This window comes from Cimex lectularius, unplaced genomic scaffold (assembly GCF_000648675.2).
Source record: "Cimex lectularius strain Harlan isolate CLEC.00 unplaced genomic scaffold, Clec_2.1 scaffold155, whole genome shotgun sequence".
Lineage (NCBI taxonomy): Eukaryota > Metazoa > Arthropoda > Insecta > Hemiptera > Cimicidae > Cimex > Cimex lectularius.
Window position 1 is genome coordinate 134,371 of NW_019392710.1, and position 19,469 is coordinate 153,839.

Consider the following 19,469-nt stretch of genomic DNA (forward strand, 5'->3'; position numbering starts at 1 on the left):
ACTGATGAACAGAGACTACTTAGTAGCTTTGAATCCTATAAACTTAATGACACAAATTTTCTCTAAATAAGTCAAAATTGGAAATATAAAACAAGACATTTGAGGGTTTTGTTGATTTCCTTGTTTTTGCCACGTACACTGACAAAAAATTTAAACTTTATTGATATAGCCTAAAAATAAAATACACGAGATTTACGACAGGTGTGATGTCGTTGAATTTGGATAAAACCCAGAGGAGTTATGAATTTTCAAGTGAGATATCAGACATCCGCGAAAAAAATTGCCTCCAACTGTTCCAGCCCGTAAATTGGGTATTTTTTCTTTGCTATTACAATTTGTATTTAACGGCTTTAAATGGTAGTTAAAACGAATCCAATTATTTCCTTCAAAAACATATTTTTTCGGCCTACTTTACTGAACGAATTTTTTGATTTTTGTAACTTTTTATATACACATTCTGATCTGCATGTTATTGTTTTAATTGTCGTTATCTGCTCCTAGGATCCATTGGCAAGAATGCTCGGACACGTGGCTAATATTTTTTAGTCTAGTATCACCTGAAAAAGTTGTATAAAAATCGTTGATCCCACATCCGTATCCTCCCCTTGTCAAATCCTTCGTCCAGCTTTTCAGAAATGGCCTTGATCAGACTATAAAACTATAATTACTTATTTACAACGTCAAACAAATCATCTATTTGTTATTTCGAATCCCATCGTTTTAAATATAGTTAAATTAAATGTAGTATTTATGTCAAATGAGATCTATAAAAAAATCAATTGTGTTATTTGGCTTTGGGAATGCTGGGACCGCGTTGATCTTCAAAGAAATTTGAAATCGCCTACAAAAAACTCAATTATGTCAATTTGTAAAGTTTATTTACGATGCTTTCCCCTGATGATGACCTTAAAGTTAAAGCTTGACAGTAACAATTGAATGACATAGCTTTTTCATCAAAACCATATCGTGATCCATATTTTTCGGAAAAAATATTTGTCAGTTTTATCAGTCCAACAAATCATAATTTTTGATTTGTCAAAATTTGTACCTGAACCTCCCTTAAAGAAATCATTGAAGTAGGTTTGTAAAAGCTAGGATAAATTCATATTCTAATCTGTAATTACATTTTTTATGATTAATATTAAGATCGGAGACGATCAAATTAGAATAGTTTTTTTTCCATTTGGTCTAAGAAACATTGCAATCATATTGAATTCGAAGTCAAAGCTAATTGAACAATTATGATTTATTTGAACTTCTATTTATTATTATTATTAGGTAAAATGACTATTGAACTGAATTGGTGTTTTTATAAGGCACTTTAACCTTCTCTTAAATTCAAGATTCCAAAATTTTAATTGCTTTCTTTATTTCGTTACTAAGTTTTTCCAAGAAATAATTCATTAGTCAAATTAAACATTGACAAAGTCACTATTGTAAATCCTCATTAAGCGGATTTCGATAAACAACAGATTTGTTTATAATGTATAGCCTGTTTATTCCACTTAAAATTCAAGAGGGTCGACTTCTGGAATGTGAACAGTCCTACGATCCGATTGCACACGGATCGCAATATCCGAAAACGGCGGGGCAAATGTCCTGGTTATTGTGTTTCACCCCTTTCCCCTTCATATATTTATAAAAAAACAAATAACGGCCTAGACTCGCTTTTTTCCTTTATTCATACAATTTTTTTTATTTCATAAATAATAGAAAACCAAAAGATCATTTTTCAGATATATATTTTGTTTATTTCGCCATTAATTAGCGAAATTAATATCATTAATGACCAAAACACAATCAGAACTAAACATACGGATTCGACAAGCGAGTGAAAACAATCGTTTCAATAGTGAAATCTTGTATTCCCTCCCTGAGAATAAATTGTAGGGCCATTGTCTTTTGAGGTTTCTTGGGGTATTAGAATTTATATAAATGATGACAAATAAAATACTTAGAATAGTAATATTTAATTTAATTATTAGAATAGTAATATTTTAAAAAAATGAAAACTGTGAGTAAGAATTGTGTTTTTAAAAAAGATTATGAGAAATGAAGTTGGGTCTCTGCGAGCCGGTGAACCCATACTGAACCAACATGGGTGATTTAGTGGGTCTTTTTCACTCGTGGGTTTGTTGAACTACTCAAATATTTTCGGCATTACACCATTTTCAGTGATGAACTAAGACCTATCTATCTAGGACTATTCACAGAAAGTAATCTAAGCCTGATGGGAGGTACAAGGTATGGAATTTTATACCAAGACCTTGAAATATGGTAGCAATTAGGTACATCTTGATGTTATCAGCAAAGATGATAAAAAACTAAACTTTTTTTAAATTAGTTTTACATTTACAACAAAAACTCCCAATGAAATAAATCAGAAAACGTATTTCCTAGTTTCGTTTAAATTGATATCTTTACTAGAACAAATGGGGGAAAATTGATAATTCTTTGTTACAAGCAAATTTACTAGGATCATAAATACAGCCTAATTGATTAAATATAATCCAATAAGGACTTAATTTTTTTGCACAACGGTACTTTTTGAAGTTGAAAATAAAAATCTATCGCACAAGAAAGGTTGCTCTGTGGGAAATTTTTGACCTGTCCAATGTATTTTGTTGGTATTTCCATGTCACACGATTCTTTTTTTTTTTTGCACGTCTAAAATCAAATGCGCTTTATCCAAAGTGTCCTTGTTTTTGCCAAACCGTAATTCATACAGATGCCCACACCTGCATTCGACTGTGGTGAGGTCACGTGGCGCGCCATTCGCAGGGGCAACTTCAATCCTCGTAGACCTTCCCTGGGGACAAATAAGAGATTGTGCTTCAATTTTAATAATTCGTTTTGAGCCGTGTAGTATCAGCGTTGAATATACGGTCTTTTGTTTTCTTTTAGTCGATCCAAGAACCAACATTGAAAAAGAAATGAATGCACCGCAACTTTAAAACTTCCAATGAGATTCAGTAAAGACAGTACCGAAATAAAGCTTACGATACTTTTTGTACGCGTTATCAGTGTAATGCTTGTACACAATTCTAATAAGTTATAATAAAAAATATCGTGAAATTACATAACGTCTGACCGATCATAACAATGATCAACAGTCAACAGTATTCAAACAAGTTATTATTTTCCTACAATGTTTACCACTAAAATCTATCACAGATTTTTAATAATTTTAAGTACTCTTCCATGAAATACTATATTGCGAAATTTTTGTTGAAGTCTGCTGGATGATAATTTATCGTTCGTGCATAGTGTATTCCAAGAAATTGCTGTTTTGATCTACCAGACGTGTTTCCGCCTTTCGTCATCATCTGCTGTTGATGAGGGATATGAGCAGGTTTGGGGCAAGACAACACACAGTTAAGATATGGCAAGGCCTAAACGCGGAATATATATTTTCTAGTGTTTCATAAGAGTTACCATAAAAGTTTCGTCGCAGAAAATATTTTCACGTCATGGCCCGTAGGTTATTCCTATATTTGATACTACATGCTTAGAAAAAACATTCGGACATGAAATCTAATAATTAATCACGAATATTACTTTTTAAATTATTTTTACTATAAGTTGAGAAGAAATTGAAATAAGCAAATTTAACTACAAAACAAATATCACGTTACTCAAAAAAAAGTTAATATTGGGTTGTCCGGAAAATAATGCAGGATTTTGGTATTAAACAAAAAAAAAGAAACTAGTTACTTTAAATCAATGTTCTTTAATCAAAATAATTTCCCATACTCTCAATACATTTCTCCCAACGTGTTGGTAACTTATTAATTCCGTCTGAGTAGAATTCAGAATTTTTAGAATTGATAAAGTCAATAAATGCATTTTCCAGTTCCGTTTGATTTTTGAATATTATGTGTTGTAAGTAGTGGTCCAGGTGTCTAAAAAAATGGTAGTCAGTAGGCGAGAGGTCCGGAGAGTAGGGTGGGTGAGGCAAAGTTTCATAGCCAAGCTCCAATAATTTTTGTGACGTTACACGTGACACATGTGGTCGAGCGTTGTCATGCAACAAAATGGGCCCTTTCCGATTGACCAAAGAGGGCTTCATTACTGCCAATTTCTGATGCATGGTATTAATTTGGTTACAGTATGATTCAGCATTGATGGTTTCGCCAGGATTTAAGAAGCTGTAGTGTATTAAACCAAATGAAGCCCACCATACCGTAACCATTACCTTTTTTTGATGAGTTGGGGGCTTTGGAAAATGTATTGGAGCTTCTCCTTTGTCGAGCCACTGTCCAGAACGTCTAGTGTTATCGTAGAGAATCCACTTTTCGTCACATGTAACAATTCTGGCCAGAAATGGGTCATTTTTGTTTCGACAAAGAAGTGATGCACAAACATCAAAGCGCTGATTTTTTTGGCGATCGTTTAATGAGTGTGGAACCCAATTTTCGAGTTTTTTCACTTTTCCAATCGCCTTGAGGTGGTCAGCGACGGTCGTTTTACTGACTTTGAGTTGCTCTGCAAGTTCTCGAACAGTTGTTTTGGGGTTTTCTTCCACCACTGATCGCAGAACATCATCATTAAGAGAGGAAGGCCTTCCACGACCTTCTTCATCTTCAAGGCTGAAATCTCCCTCCCGAAATTTTTTAAACCACCTTTGCACAGTGCACTCATTAACACAACCCTCGCCCCAGACTTGGTTAATGTTTCTAGCCGTTTGGGCTCCGCTTCGGCCGAGTTTAAACTCGTAAAAGAAAATCGTACGAAATTCTCGCTTTGACATTATAAGGATGACTGAATTATTTCCAAGTAGCGGAATGCTACAGAGGTAAACAAACAATATCATTTGGAAGAGGATTAATAAGTGTTGACATTCATACAAATGAGTAATCCTGTAAACGTAAACAGAATATTTTATATAGATTTTTTTTAATGAAAACTTAAAATCCTGCATTATTTTCCGGACAACCCGATAGTTACTGAGATATTTTCAAAATGTAGTCAGAAAACACGTTTTTGAGATTATTGACCACTTTAGGTCACAAAGCCTCGCCGAAAAGTTTAAAAAATAAAATAAAATTGTCTATTTTTACGAGGTCTACCGGACGTTTCTTCTCTCTCGTTTTCAGAACTTACAAGGGCGACAAGTTTCATGGTCAAGGAAAATGGCAAATCCTGATCCTGAAACGCGTACAGCCTAGATCATACCGTCGCGGTTGTATAAATCTACTGTTAAACGTTAATTTCTATAATAATAAATTAATTATATATAATTGTTTCATATTAAAAATATATCATTCGGTCGTTAAAGTAGCTGTTTTAATCTGTTGAAAACACCAAACTCCACAATTTCTCATACAGTTACTTCAAAATGGTAAAATTTTTTACGATGTTTCTATTTCATCCTGTTTATCACCAATTTACTACCTTTTGAATATAAAAAATCTAGCATTATATATTGCCATAGAAATAGTTTGGCATGCCTATCCTCGCTGATTTGGTTTATCAGTCAAATTTCTATATTTTCATATAGAGTTTGTTGGCTCACCCTGCTTGTAATCTGACCAACCGCGAATGATGGCGAAAGGCCGATACTCGTTTGACAGACTAAACCAGACCAAAGTTATCGGTACTGACCAAATTGCAGGCATCCGCATACCACATAGAGAAATCTCATAAGAACAATTTGAAATTTGAATATTCACAAATTCAGATGTTAAATAATGTGGTAATATTAAAGAAAATCGAGCGATTTTTAAACATTTATGTGTAACAATAAAATTCTTAAACATCCAGACGATTGTTAAATTGAGCGACCCCAATTAATGCATGTTAACATCAAAAACAGATGGGTAGTTAGGCCGATAGATATTTTATTATCAGCTCAATAACGTATTTAATCATTATTCTTCCCCGGTGACGGCGACGGATCCATCCGTTCTTCTTTTCAATAAACTGTCGGACAATTCGGCAACGCAAGCGACAGGTTGATGGATTCTCGTCGTTTCTCTTTTTCCCAGTATTTATTTCCTCGGCGGTGTAATTCAAAAGTTACAGCCCAGTTTCCATCTTAAATCTTCATTTTCTATCTTTTCCAACCAGATATTAAACCACATTCTGGGAACCGCGGCCTCGTTGGAACGCAGGCTTCACATTTTCGGTTAAATGAAAAGGTCTTTATTATCCTTAATTATTCATCCACGCTCCCCCTTTTCATGTCGTCCTTTCCGGGCTTTATGGCCCAATACACCGCTCCTCTATCTCAGCGTATTCCACGTTTAATTGCCTTCCGGTCGATAGATTAATAAAACTCACTTTTGTGTAAAACGCGTTCCGATCTCGTGAATCTCGATGAACAACTTTCCTTGTAAATATATTTTTTTATAACAAGAGAATTTTTATTGCAAATCTTGCATTTAGACTTAAAATCAAAATGATTAGTTTCAAAACTGTTCTTAGAACAATTGAGAATTTGTACAGCCAAATTACTTTTGTTGACGATATAAAAATTTGGAAGGAAGAGGTGATAAAAAGAATGTTCATTTATAGAGAGACCGAAAAGGATGTATAAATACATGAAGATTACAAAGCGGACATGATGGTGAGGTCAGAATTGGCTAAAAACGTGTTCTCGAGGTCGGAACAAGCGATAGGAGTTTATCCATACAGGGTAAAAGTCAACACGCATACTAGGACTCTAGGACATTGTCATTTGTCCCTCTCGCTCAGTATAAGTCACATTTACTTCCCTGACGTTTGTTATCATTTGTCTAATGCGTAAGTTCACCACATTCGATGATTCCTGTGCGGGACGAAATAAGAATTGGTTTTTCGGTTTATTCGCTATTTGGTACACCAGGGAGAATACACTAGAAGAAAGTCCTAATGATCAGGTTGAGTACTTGATAAAATTAAAACCGTTCAAGCAGACCGGTTACTGTCGACAGTTTTTCTAAAACACCATATGAACAAAATCACATTGAGGGGGCCGTTCGGCTAGGGCGGTAGGTCGGTTGGTTGGCGTCCTCCTGCTGTCTGGGGGGACGGAGGAACCTAGCGCAAAATGCCCCGGACACCAATGGGATCTGGACTTTTCCATAGGAGGATAACATGTAAACACATTCTCGAAAATGGGCTCCGAACGGTCATCTAATGCAAATTGTAATAAATGGTATAAGACTGGGGAGCATCTGGGTCCCTACTAGTAGGTGTGGGCAGCTGGCTGGTCGGCCCGCGCTCTCCACGGGTTGGCTTCTCTTCCACCTACTGCCAATACGTGTTATATCTGGTATATATGGTATCCGCCGAAAAAATATCACTCATCAATACTAGGGCTAAACGGGAGCTTAATGTTAATTTAAAAAGTCATCCCAATGTGGTACTTTCCAGGTGCTTAGGATAGTTCAGTTGTGATTTCCAACCCTTGCAAAGAGATTAATCGAATCTCCAAGCAATGAAGTCCCAAAAAGTCGTAATACCACAACTTCAAGAGAAGAATTTCACTTCTAGAACGATCTAATGAAAGTAAACTCATCTTGCGAGAAAAACATTAAAAACTTCAATATCTGTTGCAGTTCGTATCTCAAACATACAAATCAAAATAAAACTTATTCAAAGCTACTTTACTAATTGGCTACAACAACCTCAGCAAACTAATATTAAGAAGAAAGTTGACGAAAACTAGTTCACAAGGGTTCAAAATATCAAAAGACTGTCGTATTACGATTGGACTTATGGAAGTTTGAAAAAATTAAGGAGTACATTTTTGCTAATTTTCATTAGTCACTAAAGCACCTCAGAACGTGAAGCTTAAAATGAGGTTTTTCTTTAAATTTAGATGATATAATGGTCATGGTAATGACTTAGATAATTATAGAATTGTTTATACGAATCAACATATCTGATCAAAATTTGAACTCTCGGAGAAATTCCTTGAAGGGAAGAAAGTAGTGGTAATCAAGTGGATCAACGCATTTACTGGATATGTATACAAAATCACATCATCTTTATCTTTCATAAGATTGGTGGTACAAGTCGTTTACTACTTGTCGTTATTCCCAGGAGATGATTTTGATGATTTTTTTATATTTTATTTATACTTTCATTTATTTTTCGTTTTATACAAAAAATAGATAAAAAATAGACGCATATTACAAAAGTACAAAACGACATGGATAACAATCCTTGAGTCGTTAGTTAACTGAGAGTAGTAATAAAATTGACAAAGCACAAATAAAAGAAAAGAATCAATGATAGATTCATCCTCATATATATTATAAAAGATTATTTTATTTATTTTATAATTAATTATTTTTCTCATAGTTTGAAAAGTTATCGCCAATTATTAATATTATTAAACCACGAGTTAATTAATACTAAAACACAACTGAACTGCTTTAAAAATAAATGTTTGAAATCCCTTCTATTTATGCTTTACAATGAAGGCAAATTGAAACATTCCAATCTGCCGGGTTTGATTACAGGTTTGATTAAAGTAATTAGCCATACAATAGGACTAATTAATAAAGTCACTTGGTTCAATGTCAACCGGACACAATTTGGGTAATACAAATTATTAATAAAATAACGCAAATTTCCCTGTTCATTCATTCATCGTTAGGGCAAATATTGTTCCAGGCTTTTGACATTTTAACTACCAACTTCACTGCTTTGACCATAAATATATAGCTTACATTGTGGCGTTTTACAGTAGAAATTGAAGTTTAGTGGACGTATTAACTGTTGATTCTGTGGAACAAATAAACGAAGGGACCATTAGAAAAATTATCTACAAAAAATCAACTCACTCATTCACACTTCACAAAACAACATTTTCAATCTAACAAACGCCACGTTCAACAGATACGAAACAGAATTAAGACCAAAAAAACACAACATCAAATCAACCAACATAGAACAAAACACCTAGCCAGTAATAGACGTAGAAAGAGTGGTAAAACATTCACCCACAGAACATTAAGAACGCACATAACGCTGTGAACGTAATATATAAAAAACAAACACAGTCATCGCCAGGTTTGCCTACGACACGTCTATCCTTTCTTTTCACACCAATCCATCCATCGTAAGCTCCTATCTTCAAAGCCAACCTATTAAAAGAATGCTACAGCAAATGAAGGATCAAAGTGAACGAAAGGAAATATTCTTGAAAAGAATGCTCTCGTGTAGGAGAGGAATTACTTTTACATTAATACGTATTAATCTTTGTAAATGTTCTTCTTAAAACATAGTATCAATTCGATACAATAATTTGATGGACAAACGGATCTTTTCTTTCTTTACGTTTAATAATTACAAATAAAAATAAAAACAGAGGAAGCACAACAAACATCCCGCACAATAGGTTGGTGCCTAAACTAAATTTGTACTCGATCACTTTTTGTCCCAGGAAATAAGGAGGACATGACAATTTTAAATTTGGTCCTTTTATAACGAGCTGAGGGGTTGAAAAGGTTTTACAAAACCGTCGAATTTCAAATTTACATTCGATTGAATCCTGCCGATGACAGGCTTTGGGGCCATGTCGAAAGGCTGACCACCTCTGTCAAACTAAATCAAACCGAGATAAGATTATTATTAATGAAACATTTGTGAAATTTAAATACCTGTATCATTCTAATTATACACGTCAATATAATGGAGACGAATTAACCGATGCTTTAGATCTTTCGCTGTCGACCGAACTTTTTCAACTTTTTACATCTTCAAATGTAAAAACGTAACATTTGTGAAATAATGTCCAATATAATAGAAATGCCGGCAGTAGTGGGTTGTTTAATACTTCAGTTTAATATTCATAATTTACTCCTCACGGGCTGTGAAGACACAGAGAAAGGTTGCTCGATGGGTCCCACCTAGTTAAAGAGTGCACACACCCTAACTGAGTGGATGGTCTGTAAATAGGGAAGAATGTACTTAAGTTAGAGTGAATGAATGGGCTTAGATAGAAATAATTGAGGTCGGGCGTAAATTAGAAAAGCTGGAATTGCTGGTGGACTGCGAGAAGAGATGAGCTCAACTCTGTACACACTGTCTACATGTACATGCATGAGCAGATTCGAGCTTAATAAATCAGTAGACAATAAGCTCTTGGGACAAAATGCGCAAGCTAAAGATAAAACTTTCTATGCCTTCTGACACGGAAGAGAAAAGTTCTCGGATACCGAAGTGCAAGATTTTCTTTTGCACAGCTGGCATAGACGATCTTGGACATGGCATCCACTAATTTTTAATATTGGACAACATTTCGTTCACCGAAAAGAAGGAAGTATTTTCAATTTTTCCCACAATAACCTCTACGATTTTATACAACATCTGCGTATTGGAACGACTGGCATCTACGATCTTGCACATGACATCCAATAATTGAGACTATTGTACAACCTTTCGTCCACCAGAAAAAACCATTAAGTAAGATTGGTTGTTTTATCTGTATGTCATTTTACAGTTACATGTGAGCAAGTATACTACATTTCAATAATACGTTCTGTCCCTAATTTTATATAAAGGTGGGAGGTACTTTCATACTTTATATTTCATGCATTGATGTACAATTACATTATTATCTATAGCTTTTTTTTTTCTTTTGAGAATTATTAACATCTTTTCTGTTACACCTTGCAGATAGATCACACTAGCATTATATTTTTTGTTCGAAACTTCTTTATCATTGTTATCATTTTCATTAAAGGTGGTGTAATAGTTTAGTTTTCTTTATAATTATTTTTTCTCGTAGTTTTTTGGGTTATTATTAGGTGTAATTTTTTTTATTGAATTGTTTAAGTTATTATTATGAAATCTAATATCACAAATTTCTAAAATTTTGCTTACCAATTTGTATACTACGTTTTACAGTTTATGAAGAATAAAAATCAAATATTGTTTTTGTTTGTGTTTTTTTATGTAAGGTTTTTGGTTGAAATGAAAAAGCTAGTGCCACGAGCGGGATTCGAACCAACGACATTCTGCTAAATATGCCGTTGCTCTACCACTCACCAGTCACGATAGGCCAAGTGGTAGAGCAGCGGCGTACTTAGCTCAAGGTCGTGGGTTCGAATCCCGCTCGTGACACTAGCTTTTTCAATTCAACCAAAACCTTAGATAAAAAGATTTATTTATTCTTAGATTTTTGTTCTGTAATATATTCACAATTAACTCATTAATGAAAATTGTAGCCAGTATTGGACAATAATCATACACCGGTCGAAAGCCCTGCTTATATATATTACTATCAAAAACAAAAGATGAATTTTTTGCACATATTTTAAAATTTCTAGGTATATTTCATCATTTATGTTAATACTTTCTTTTATTATATCCCATATATTCATAATCATATTTACCGTTTCTGAAATAGCTTCAGACCTAAACTTTGATTTTATATCTAAACTTATTAGCACATAATCATCTTGTCTGTTTAAAGAAAATGTGAGTTCTGTTGAATTTGTACCATGATAATTGCATAAATTTGACATATTGCTTAATGGTTTTATTAACATCTTTGGTGTGCCGTTCCTAAAAGATACCACAAATATAAAAAATAGAAGCAGATCTTACAAATAATCTACAATTCTTAATGAATATCTTTTCTATGAAATAACTATAGACCTTTGGACAAAAAAAATGTAAAAATTATACAGATTTATTAACATTTATGTATTGAGCATACACAATTTAAAAAAAATCATTTAGACCAATAGTCAGCACAATCAACTCTCCTTTGTACTAAACATCGAAGATGGGTAATATAACTACAAATCAAATTTATATATGTATGATATAAAAAATAATTTAATTAATTAAATATTTTTGTTATAGTTTATATCATTTTGGGGATTAAATATTTCTATCTTTTATTTTCGGAAAATCGTGTCAATCGCTGGCTTTGCAGGCTAGGGTAAATTTTCTTTCACAGCTCCTATTCGCATCACCTTGTATTGTATAAGAAGACGTTCTTCAGCGGAAATATTTGCTACTTAGCCTCTTATTATGGTGAAATTTATTTATTGTACCCGAGCCGGAAAAAATTAAGTTAAGTACCATCTTTATAAGTAAAGCACTTTTTACCATTATATTTTCATACGGAGTGTTGCACAGGACCCAGTTTCTCCCCCTTGCTAATATTAAGGTCTTAATAGCCGCGTTTATGCGCAGGAGTACATTGTTAAGAAGCCAATATTTACTTCTTGGCGTCCCCTCGCGTCGGTTTACGACTCCGGGAGAAAGACGATTCAAGATTACGCACCGACGACGGAATGACTGTCCTCCATCCGAGGCTGTTATTACTTTTTCTTATTGCATTTTTCCATTCGGGGGGAGTGAGAGAGAGAGAAAAAATTGCCAAATATAACGGCTCGTTTCCGCTTCCATTTATTGTGGGCCGGTTTGGCAGGGCTTTACGCTCAGGATGAATAATGTTTTATACTTTAAATCAAGCTCCTTTTTTTATGGAAATTTTTCAAAAGGAGCCTTAATCAAAAATCATTTAATAAACATCACCACAGACAGATTTAATATTTATCGCGTCCGGTAGCATAATAATAAACAACAAAATTATAGGATTAAATTGGTTTTGAGTGCAGTTTAACCATCGGTATTACATTGAACACGACTTGAATATCCACTTCAACACTCTCCTCATAAAGCATTTACTCAGACATATGAAACACTATTAAACAACTACCACCTCGAAAAGTTCCCGGATATGATCTAATTACAACAACAATATTAAACAATTTTCCCCACTTAACATACTTATACAACGCTGTACTCAGGAGTATATATTTTCCACTGCAATTGAAGTTCTCAATAATTAGAATGGTATGGTTCATAAGCCAAATAAATCTGATAGTCCTAGTTTCTATCGATCCGTTAGTTTCCTTTGTATCCTTGACAAAATTTTAGAAAAACTACTTCTCCGACGATTATTGCATATAATTGACAATTCTAATATTACTTCAGATCGCTAGGTTGAATTGCGCATACTGAGATCTTACGGACCGATTTTGCCAACTCCGGCAGAAAACACACATTAGGGCGGGTGTTCCTCAGTAAAGTATACTTGGCTCATTTCTATTTTCAGTGTTCACTTACTATGTAAAAGTGGTGTTAATAAAATGTAGTAATAATGTAATAAGCCCTCAACACTAAGCACGGCTGGTCACATTTTGAAGATGGAAGAGGGGAGACCCGCAAAGATAATGGATAAGCAAGCACCTGGGCTCGAGCTTGATGGTGTGCGCGACTTCTGGAACAAACTTATAGGAGAGGCAGGACCCACAAAGCGTTGTAGTGACAGGAATATAGATAACTGCAGAATGGATCAGTTGAAGATACAAAGAAGAATAACACCCAAGGGAAAAATGTTTTTCTGAAACCTACATCACACCCGACCGCATCTCACGATATCTGAATAACTATCGATTAACGGTCACTAATCTCTACACATTGTTTTCTACAGTGAAAAATCGCATTGACTACTTTAAAGAACTGCTGGGCAATAAAATGAATCAGAACCCAAATTGATGAGAGAGGAATTACTTTTGAGAGTTTAAGGAGAAGACATTCCACCATTTTGGATTAAATAAGGAGTCTTATTTACCAATAAAAGGATATGTCACGGTGGATTTGTGATATTTTTGGATTGCGGTTATGGATAGTTAACATTGAATGGAGAAATTAATGAAATATTGGGCACTAGTGCTTTTTATTGGTAAGTTTTGGGGAATTTTATGAATAACTATAGACAATTAATTGGTCAAGCGGACCACGAAACTAGTGAATTTAATAATTATAGATATACAACTCTTCCAAGTTTTCATTTTGCAACTAGTGCAAAGTGAAAGTATCTGAATAAAAGTTTTCCTCGTGTTCGTTTGAGATAGAATGTGCATTTCAAACAATCTCGCCCCATCGTTTGTCGAACAAATTTTTAAACGATTTTATCAAAATCATTTCACCCAAAGCAAAATCATTTTTGGGGAGAAATAGAATCAAACAGTTGTTTAAATAAGAATAACACCCAAGGAGAAAAGCATGCAAAAAGCGACTTAAAAAAATCTTACCTAATCTTACAGCCTTGCTGCAAAAGCACCATAAATAAATTGATTATGGCTGGTCTATTAACAACTGTGCATTCCGACTCAACAGCATATGGCATTAATATGATTCGAAGAAGAAAACAGGTTCTGCCAAGAAAAGCAGGACCCGCAATGTACATGTTACTGGAAAGCTATAAAGAGGAGAAGGATTCTACAAAACCATACGTAGTGTACTTGTGCCAGTAGATGCTTACATCTTACTTAATGGGCTAAGTACAAAAAGGTACTTTATCCACTTCTATTTCAAATATGGAAACCAAGAAAAAATAACTGACGATCCTCTATCAAGGTTATGGAAGCTAATAATGTAGCTACATAGCGATATATATACCCAGAAGAGTCCTTAGTTGCGGAAACGGAGAAAGGTTACAATAACAAATCTCAAAATGTAAAAAATTTTACGATTGTTTTAAAGAAACAACTATTTCTCCTGAGCATTATTCACTTCGAGTTTGTTGCTCCCTTAATCGATGACGACCTAATCAAGGAAAACGCCGAGGGGTGAGTTGTCAACACCGTGTGTTTCCTTATTAACTTAGGCCAGGATTCGATAGTAGACTGAAAGCTCCGCACAAAGCGAGGGGGTTAATTCTTTCAATTAATTGAATAAGGGACGAGTAGTAAATAATTAAGTGTTTTATTATGGGGCAAAATAGGGAGAAAGCCCTTAGGCGGTTAATGCCATCATTCGGATGATTTCACCCTCAAGAACAAGTATCCAATTAAGAGGTTTCAGAGGGCTCCTGATGTAGCTTTCGTGTCAGGTGTTGTCATGGGAACTCCCTTTCTGCATTTCCTTTCCTACCACTTTTCTTTTATTATTCCCAATCGCTCCATCGGCATGGTCCAGATGAAAAAAAATTGTCGAGTTGATTAAAAAAGAAGATTAAATCTCTTTTCAGCCTTTGTCAAAATAAATTTTAAATGTGCAGAAATTTAAATGAACGTGGTTCAGCGTATAACCTTGGAATTAATATTTGGTTTGATAGAGGACAGATGGACTATTATCTGTACTATGTTCATTTGTCTCTCTCTCACTCTCTCTCTTTCTCTCTCCCCCTCCCACCACTCTCTCTCATCCCCTCCCACCTCTTTCTCTCTCGCTCTCTCTATCTCTCTCACTCTCTCTCCCTCCCTCCTCCCTCCCACCTCTTTCTTTCTCACTCTCTCTCTCTCTCCCTCCCTCCCTCTCGCTCCCTCCATCCCTCCCACCTCTTTCTCTCTCTCACTCTTTCTCTCTCTCTTTCTCACTCTAACTTTTGGAACAGCTTTGATTGGGCTTCTAATGGGTCAGACGTTTATGCTATCGTAGGCTTTTTTTCAATTACACTACTAATTTTATCTTCTTTCAAAAATTTATGATTAACATGTACGAAATTCATAAAGGGATAATATTTACTTTTAATATTCAGTCATTTTAGTCAAAAGCTAAGCTATAAAAATGTTGCATTTCTCGTAAGTATTATAGAAAAATAAAATTAATTTTTCTACTACAAAATGAATCTATTTGTTTCATAAGTTGATTCTAAATTGTCGTTAATTATTATATATCGTTTAAGTCTCGGGTGCAGTTTGTCACTGTCCACCTACTTCGCTGAAAACGTATTATCAGCAATTTGACCACTAAAGAGAAACCACAATCGTCACCAGCTTACTAAACTATTTATACGAATGCAAATGTCGTAAGACAATGTAAGCAGCATTGTTTTGGAAAGCCCTGGGTCAAACCGTTTAAACGCAACGTTGGCAAGAATTAAAATTAAACAAAAAAAGTTCAATTTTTATTTGCAGAAAAAAATTTCGACTCCACAAAGAAGTCTAAAATAGAGAGTTTTATATATATANAAACAACAGATATATCTAAAAAATCTAAAATAAATAAACCATTTAAACATGCCATAATGATATTGGTCTTGACCATTTATTTACAATTATTCTAGGAAACGAATTCTCAGTTTACCGTAAGTATGGTATAAAAAAGACTTTTTTCCGCTATGTGATAGTATGTGTTTAAAATTGGCAAACAAACTACAATTATTATTTGCTTTTCTTTTAATTACATCTATAAAACTTGTTATTGCGTGGGGAATGAGAACGTGCTTCGACCCTTGAAGAATTTATTTGATGATGAATTCACCCGACCTCGGCCTTGGCCAATTGGCCTCCAAAAATGATAATCGCGCCGTCTTTTTATTTTCAAAATATGAAAACGTCCATTTGAATAATCTTCAGGTTCGAGCCTGCTCTGAAGATGGCAGCACGCCGCAACCAAAAGTATGGGGTTCGCAACTTGGCCGCTAGAACGCACAACCTACTCCTTGAAGTATGAAATGGAAAAATATCTACTGGACCACTTTTCATTGTAAAAAAACAAAAAAAAAACAAGCAACACAAGTAAATTTTTTATCATTTAATATTTTTTAAAGGTGTTCTAAAATATGGTAGACAGACAAGGTGATTTGTTGTATCTGGGTGGTATAATGAGTGCCTCATTATTGTAAGTCATTATAAAAAATGTATCATGAGAAATGAAAATGTAATTAATTATCACTGTTTAATAATAGGAAGTCTTCAAAGCATTTGATATTTGGCCAATTATGGTCATCCAGGTCTGCCCATACTCGTGGTTTTTAGGTATGTTAAATTCATTTTGGCATACATTTCAATCTTTGGTTGTATGTTGGTGTGGTATTTTACTGTCTATTCTCCTTACTTTGGTCTGTGAGATTGTACTTAGTCAAGTCGTTTTCAAGTGACCAGGTTGATCAGAAATGACCGAACTACTGGATTTAAAAAGAAATTTCAATATATTTTTATTGAAAAATTATGTTTAACTTATTGCTAGTTCCTTTAGTTCTTTTTTGCATTTTGTCACTTTATTTAGTCTCCATCAGAGCTGTATGTGATACTTGAATTTTTCCCATTTCAACCAAATCCCCGATCCTCAAATACCATGAAAACATTACATATTTCAAAATAATATATATATTTTTTTAATAGACTTATGTGTGGTGATTAGTGACCGTTAATCGATAATTATTCAAAGGCCCTGAAGATGATCTCAATAAAGATCGAAACGTTAGCACGATAAAGAAAATGTTTTTCTGAAACCTACATCACACCACACCGCATCTCACGATTTCTGAATAAAAATGGACTTATGTTAAACTTAAGTAAATTTATGAATACAAATGTTGTACAAGTTTTCGTTGAATCCCTTTGAGTAGTGAACCGGTAGTTTGGTAGATTCCAATCAACCAGTCATTTCAAAAGAATTTTGCTAAGTCAAAAAAATTATTTTTAAAAATCATAATTAATTTAAATTCACTTCTTTCTATCTGTCCATACAACCTAAAAGTAACTTTCATAGGCTGTCATAGAGCATTTATATTTATTTTAAGTGTTGCAGTTTAGAAGCACTGACTGGCTTTCTCTACAGCACTGTATGGGAGATTGGGGTTATAGTCTGTATATGTACTAGTTCAATAATTACAATCCTACACTGAGAACATAACCAAAGAGATAAATTAGAATAACAAGTGAATTATATTTAAATAATTGTTACTAGTGAAAAAAAGCATTACATAAATGGGTAATACGCACCTTAAAATCTTAAAATATTTGTTGCACTTTAGCCTATCTACAACCGAACTGCACGCCCTAAGATACTTTAAACTGTCAAGAGTTTTCTGGTGTCATTCGTGTTTGATAATCTCAACTGATAAAATGAAATATAATATTTTATGTAAACATTAACACATTTGGTTTGTATCTTTTAGTAAATATTTAATTTTATTCGGCTAGATTTGGGTAGTCTAAGGATGGTTATGTCAGATAGGAGTCAACGGTCGAACATCTTGGTCCTCTTGTTTATTTGCTATGATTTTTCCTATATTTTTTTAATCTGCCTATGACAATTATTTAGTATTATTCTCTGGCAAATACTCCCAGAAAAAACTTATTTTTGTTTTTACCTTGAAAAATAATGAGCTAGTCAAGCTGTAGTTTTTCGCTAACAGAAAAATAAATGAGCTCCCTCAACCGATGAAGCAGAAAACATCTTTAATGAGTTTTACATGCTCATAAAACCTTTTCTCATCGTTAAAAGGGTAGATAATCTGATATGAAGTGAATACACATAAATACAATGATTCAAATTAAAATAGTATGAAAATAACAAGACTGACTTAAATTTTACTACAACCGTTTATTTTTATAAACGCAAAAATAAGAATTTCACGAGAAAAAAATCAGCACTAAAAAATATAGATTAGATTTGTTAAAGCGAATTGTAGAGCTACAATAATTGTGATTGTTTTTGGTTTAATTTTTACTGAAGAATTATTTTCCGTTGACGAATTAGGCAAAGTTGTTCGAGTTGATAAACGTGAAGCGGTACTCGTAAAGATTTTAAACCACTGGATCTTGGCTTTTAACAGGGACATAAAAGCTTTCAAGGAGACGTCGTCATCCTGAGAAGAAGAAGGCCGAAGAATGCTTCGCGATAACAGTCGAGTTGAGTTCTAATCAAAAGGACGATAAATGGTAAAATATTTAGCCCCGGCGTGTTTGATTTTACTCGAGCCATCGCAGGAGAATCAGTCAATTTAAATATCTCCAAGAGAATTTTATGCTTAAAGTCGACGTATTTGTCGGCTCAATAATATAAATAGTGGTTGAATTGTGAGATTTCTAAATTAAGGTCTGCGGGGTGATGAACCTGTGGATAGATGGTCGTTGTGATCTTTTGATTTGCTTTTCCCGGCTGCTTTAGTATAAAAGATGTACTTCGGCATTTCGCATCATCAGAGTTCGTTACATCGAAGGAGACAGACCAAAATAATTGTTAACGGTTGTTTATCTGTGATTAACCAAATATAAAATCTTATGCACAATTCTTCGGACGTTGATAAGGGATATAACAAGGTGGAGGGAAAAACAAACATAGCATTGATTGCTGCGAAGTGCCGAAATATAATAGATAAAAACAACGATATGTAGATCAGGATTAACTATCGAACTGCAGAATCGCCGTCATGCCTGATAAGTATTGAAATGCTGGCTGTTTTAAGTTTTGTGTTAATATTGCTGTTGATATTGATTATTAGGTTGGTGCAAAAATAATGCGGGTTTTGAAAAGGTATTCAAAACTATTTTTAATTTGTATAATATAAAGACAATTTATTCCAAATATTTTCCATCACAACCTATACCTCTTTGCCAATGTAATAAGAACTTCTATTCCCTCTGATATAAAAATCTTTATTTCGTCTCACAATAAAGTCTTGGAGGGCGTTCTCGGCTTAACCGCGCTTTTTACAAAACTTCATCCTTCAAGAAGTGATCAAAATACCGAAAAAAAGGAAGTCTGAGAGGTCGGGT

At 34.1% G+C, this 19,469-nt stretch overlaps 1 protein-coding gene across 1 annotated transcript in view; it reads right to left on the reverse strand.

Annotated features, from left to right (window-relative positions):
- The window catches only part of LOC112126716, a 121,263-nt gene extending 103,488 nt beyond the window's left edge, over window positions 1–17,775 (reverse strand). The window contains exons 1-2 of the mRNA XM_024226353.1: window positions 17,691–17,775; window positions 2,739–2,809 (exon numbers count right to left, since the gene is read on the reverse strand). Coding sequence (XP_024082121.1) covers window positions 2,739–2,775 — 37 coding nt within the window. The 5' untranslated portion in view covers window positions 2,776–2,809; window positions 17,691–17,775. The remainder of the gene's footprint in view (window positions 1–2,738; window positions 2,810–17,690) is intronic.
- Window positions 17,776–19,469: the final 1,694 nt, after the last annotated feature.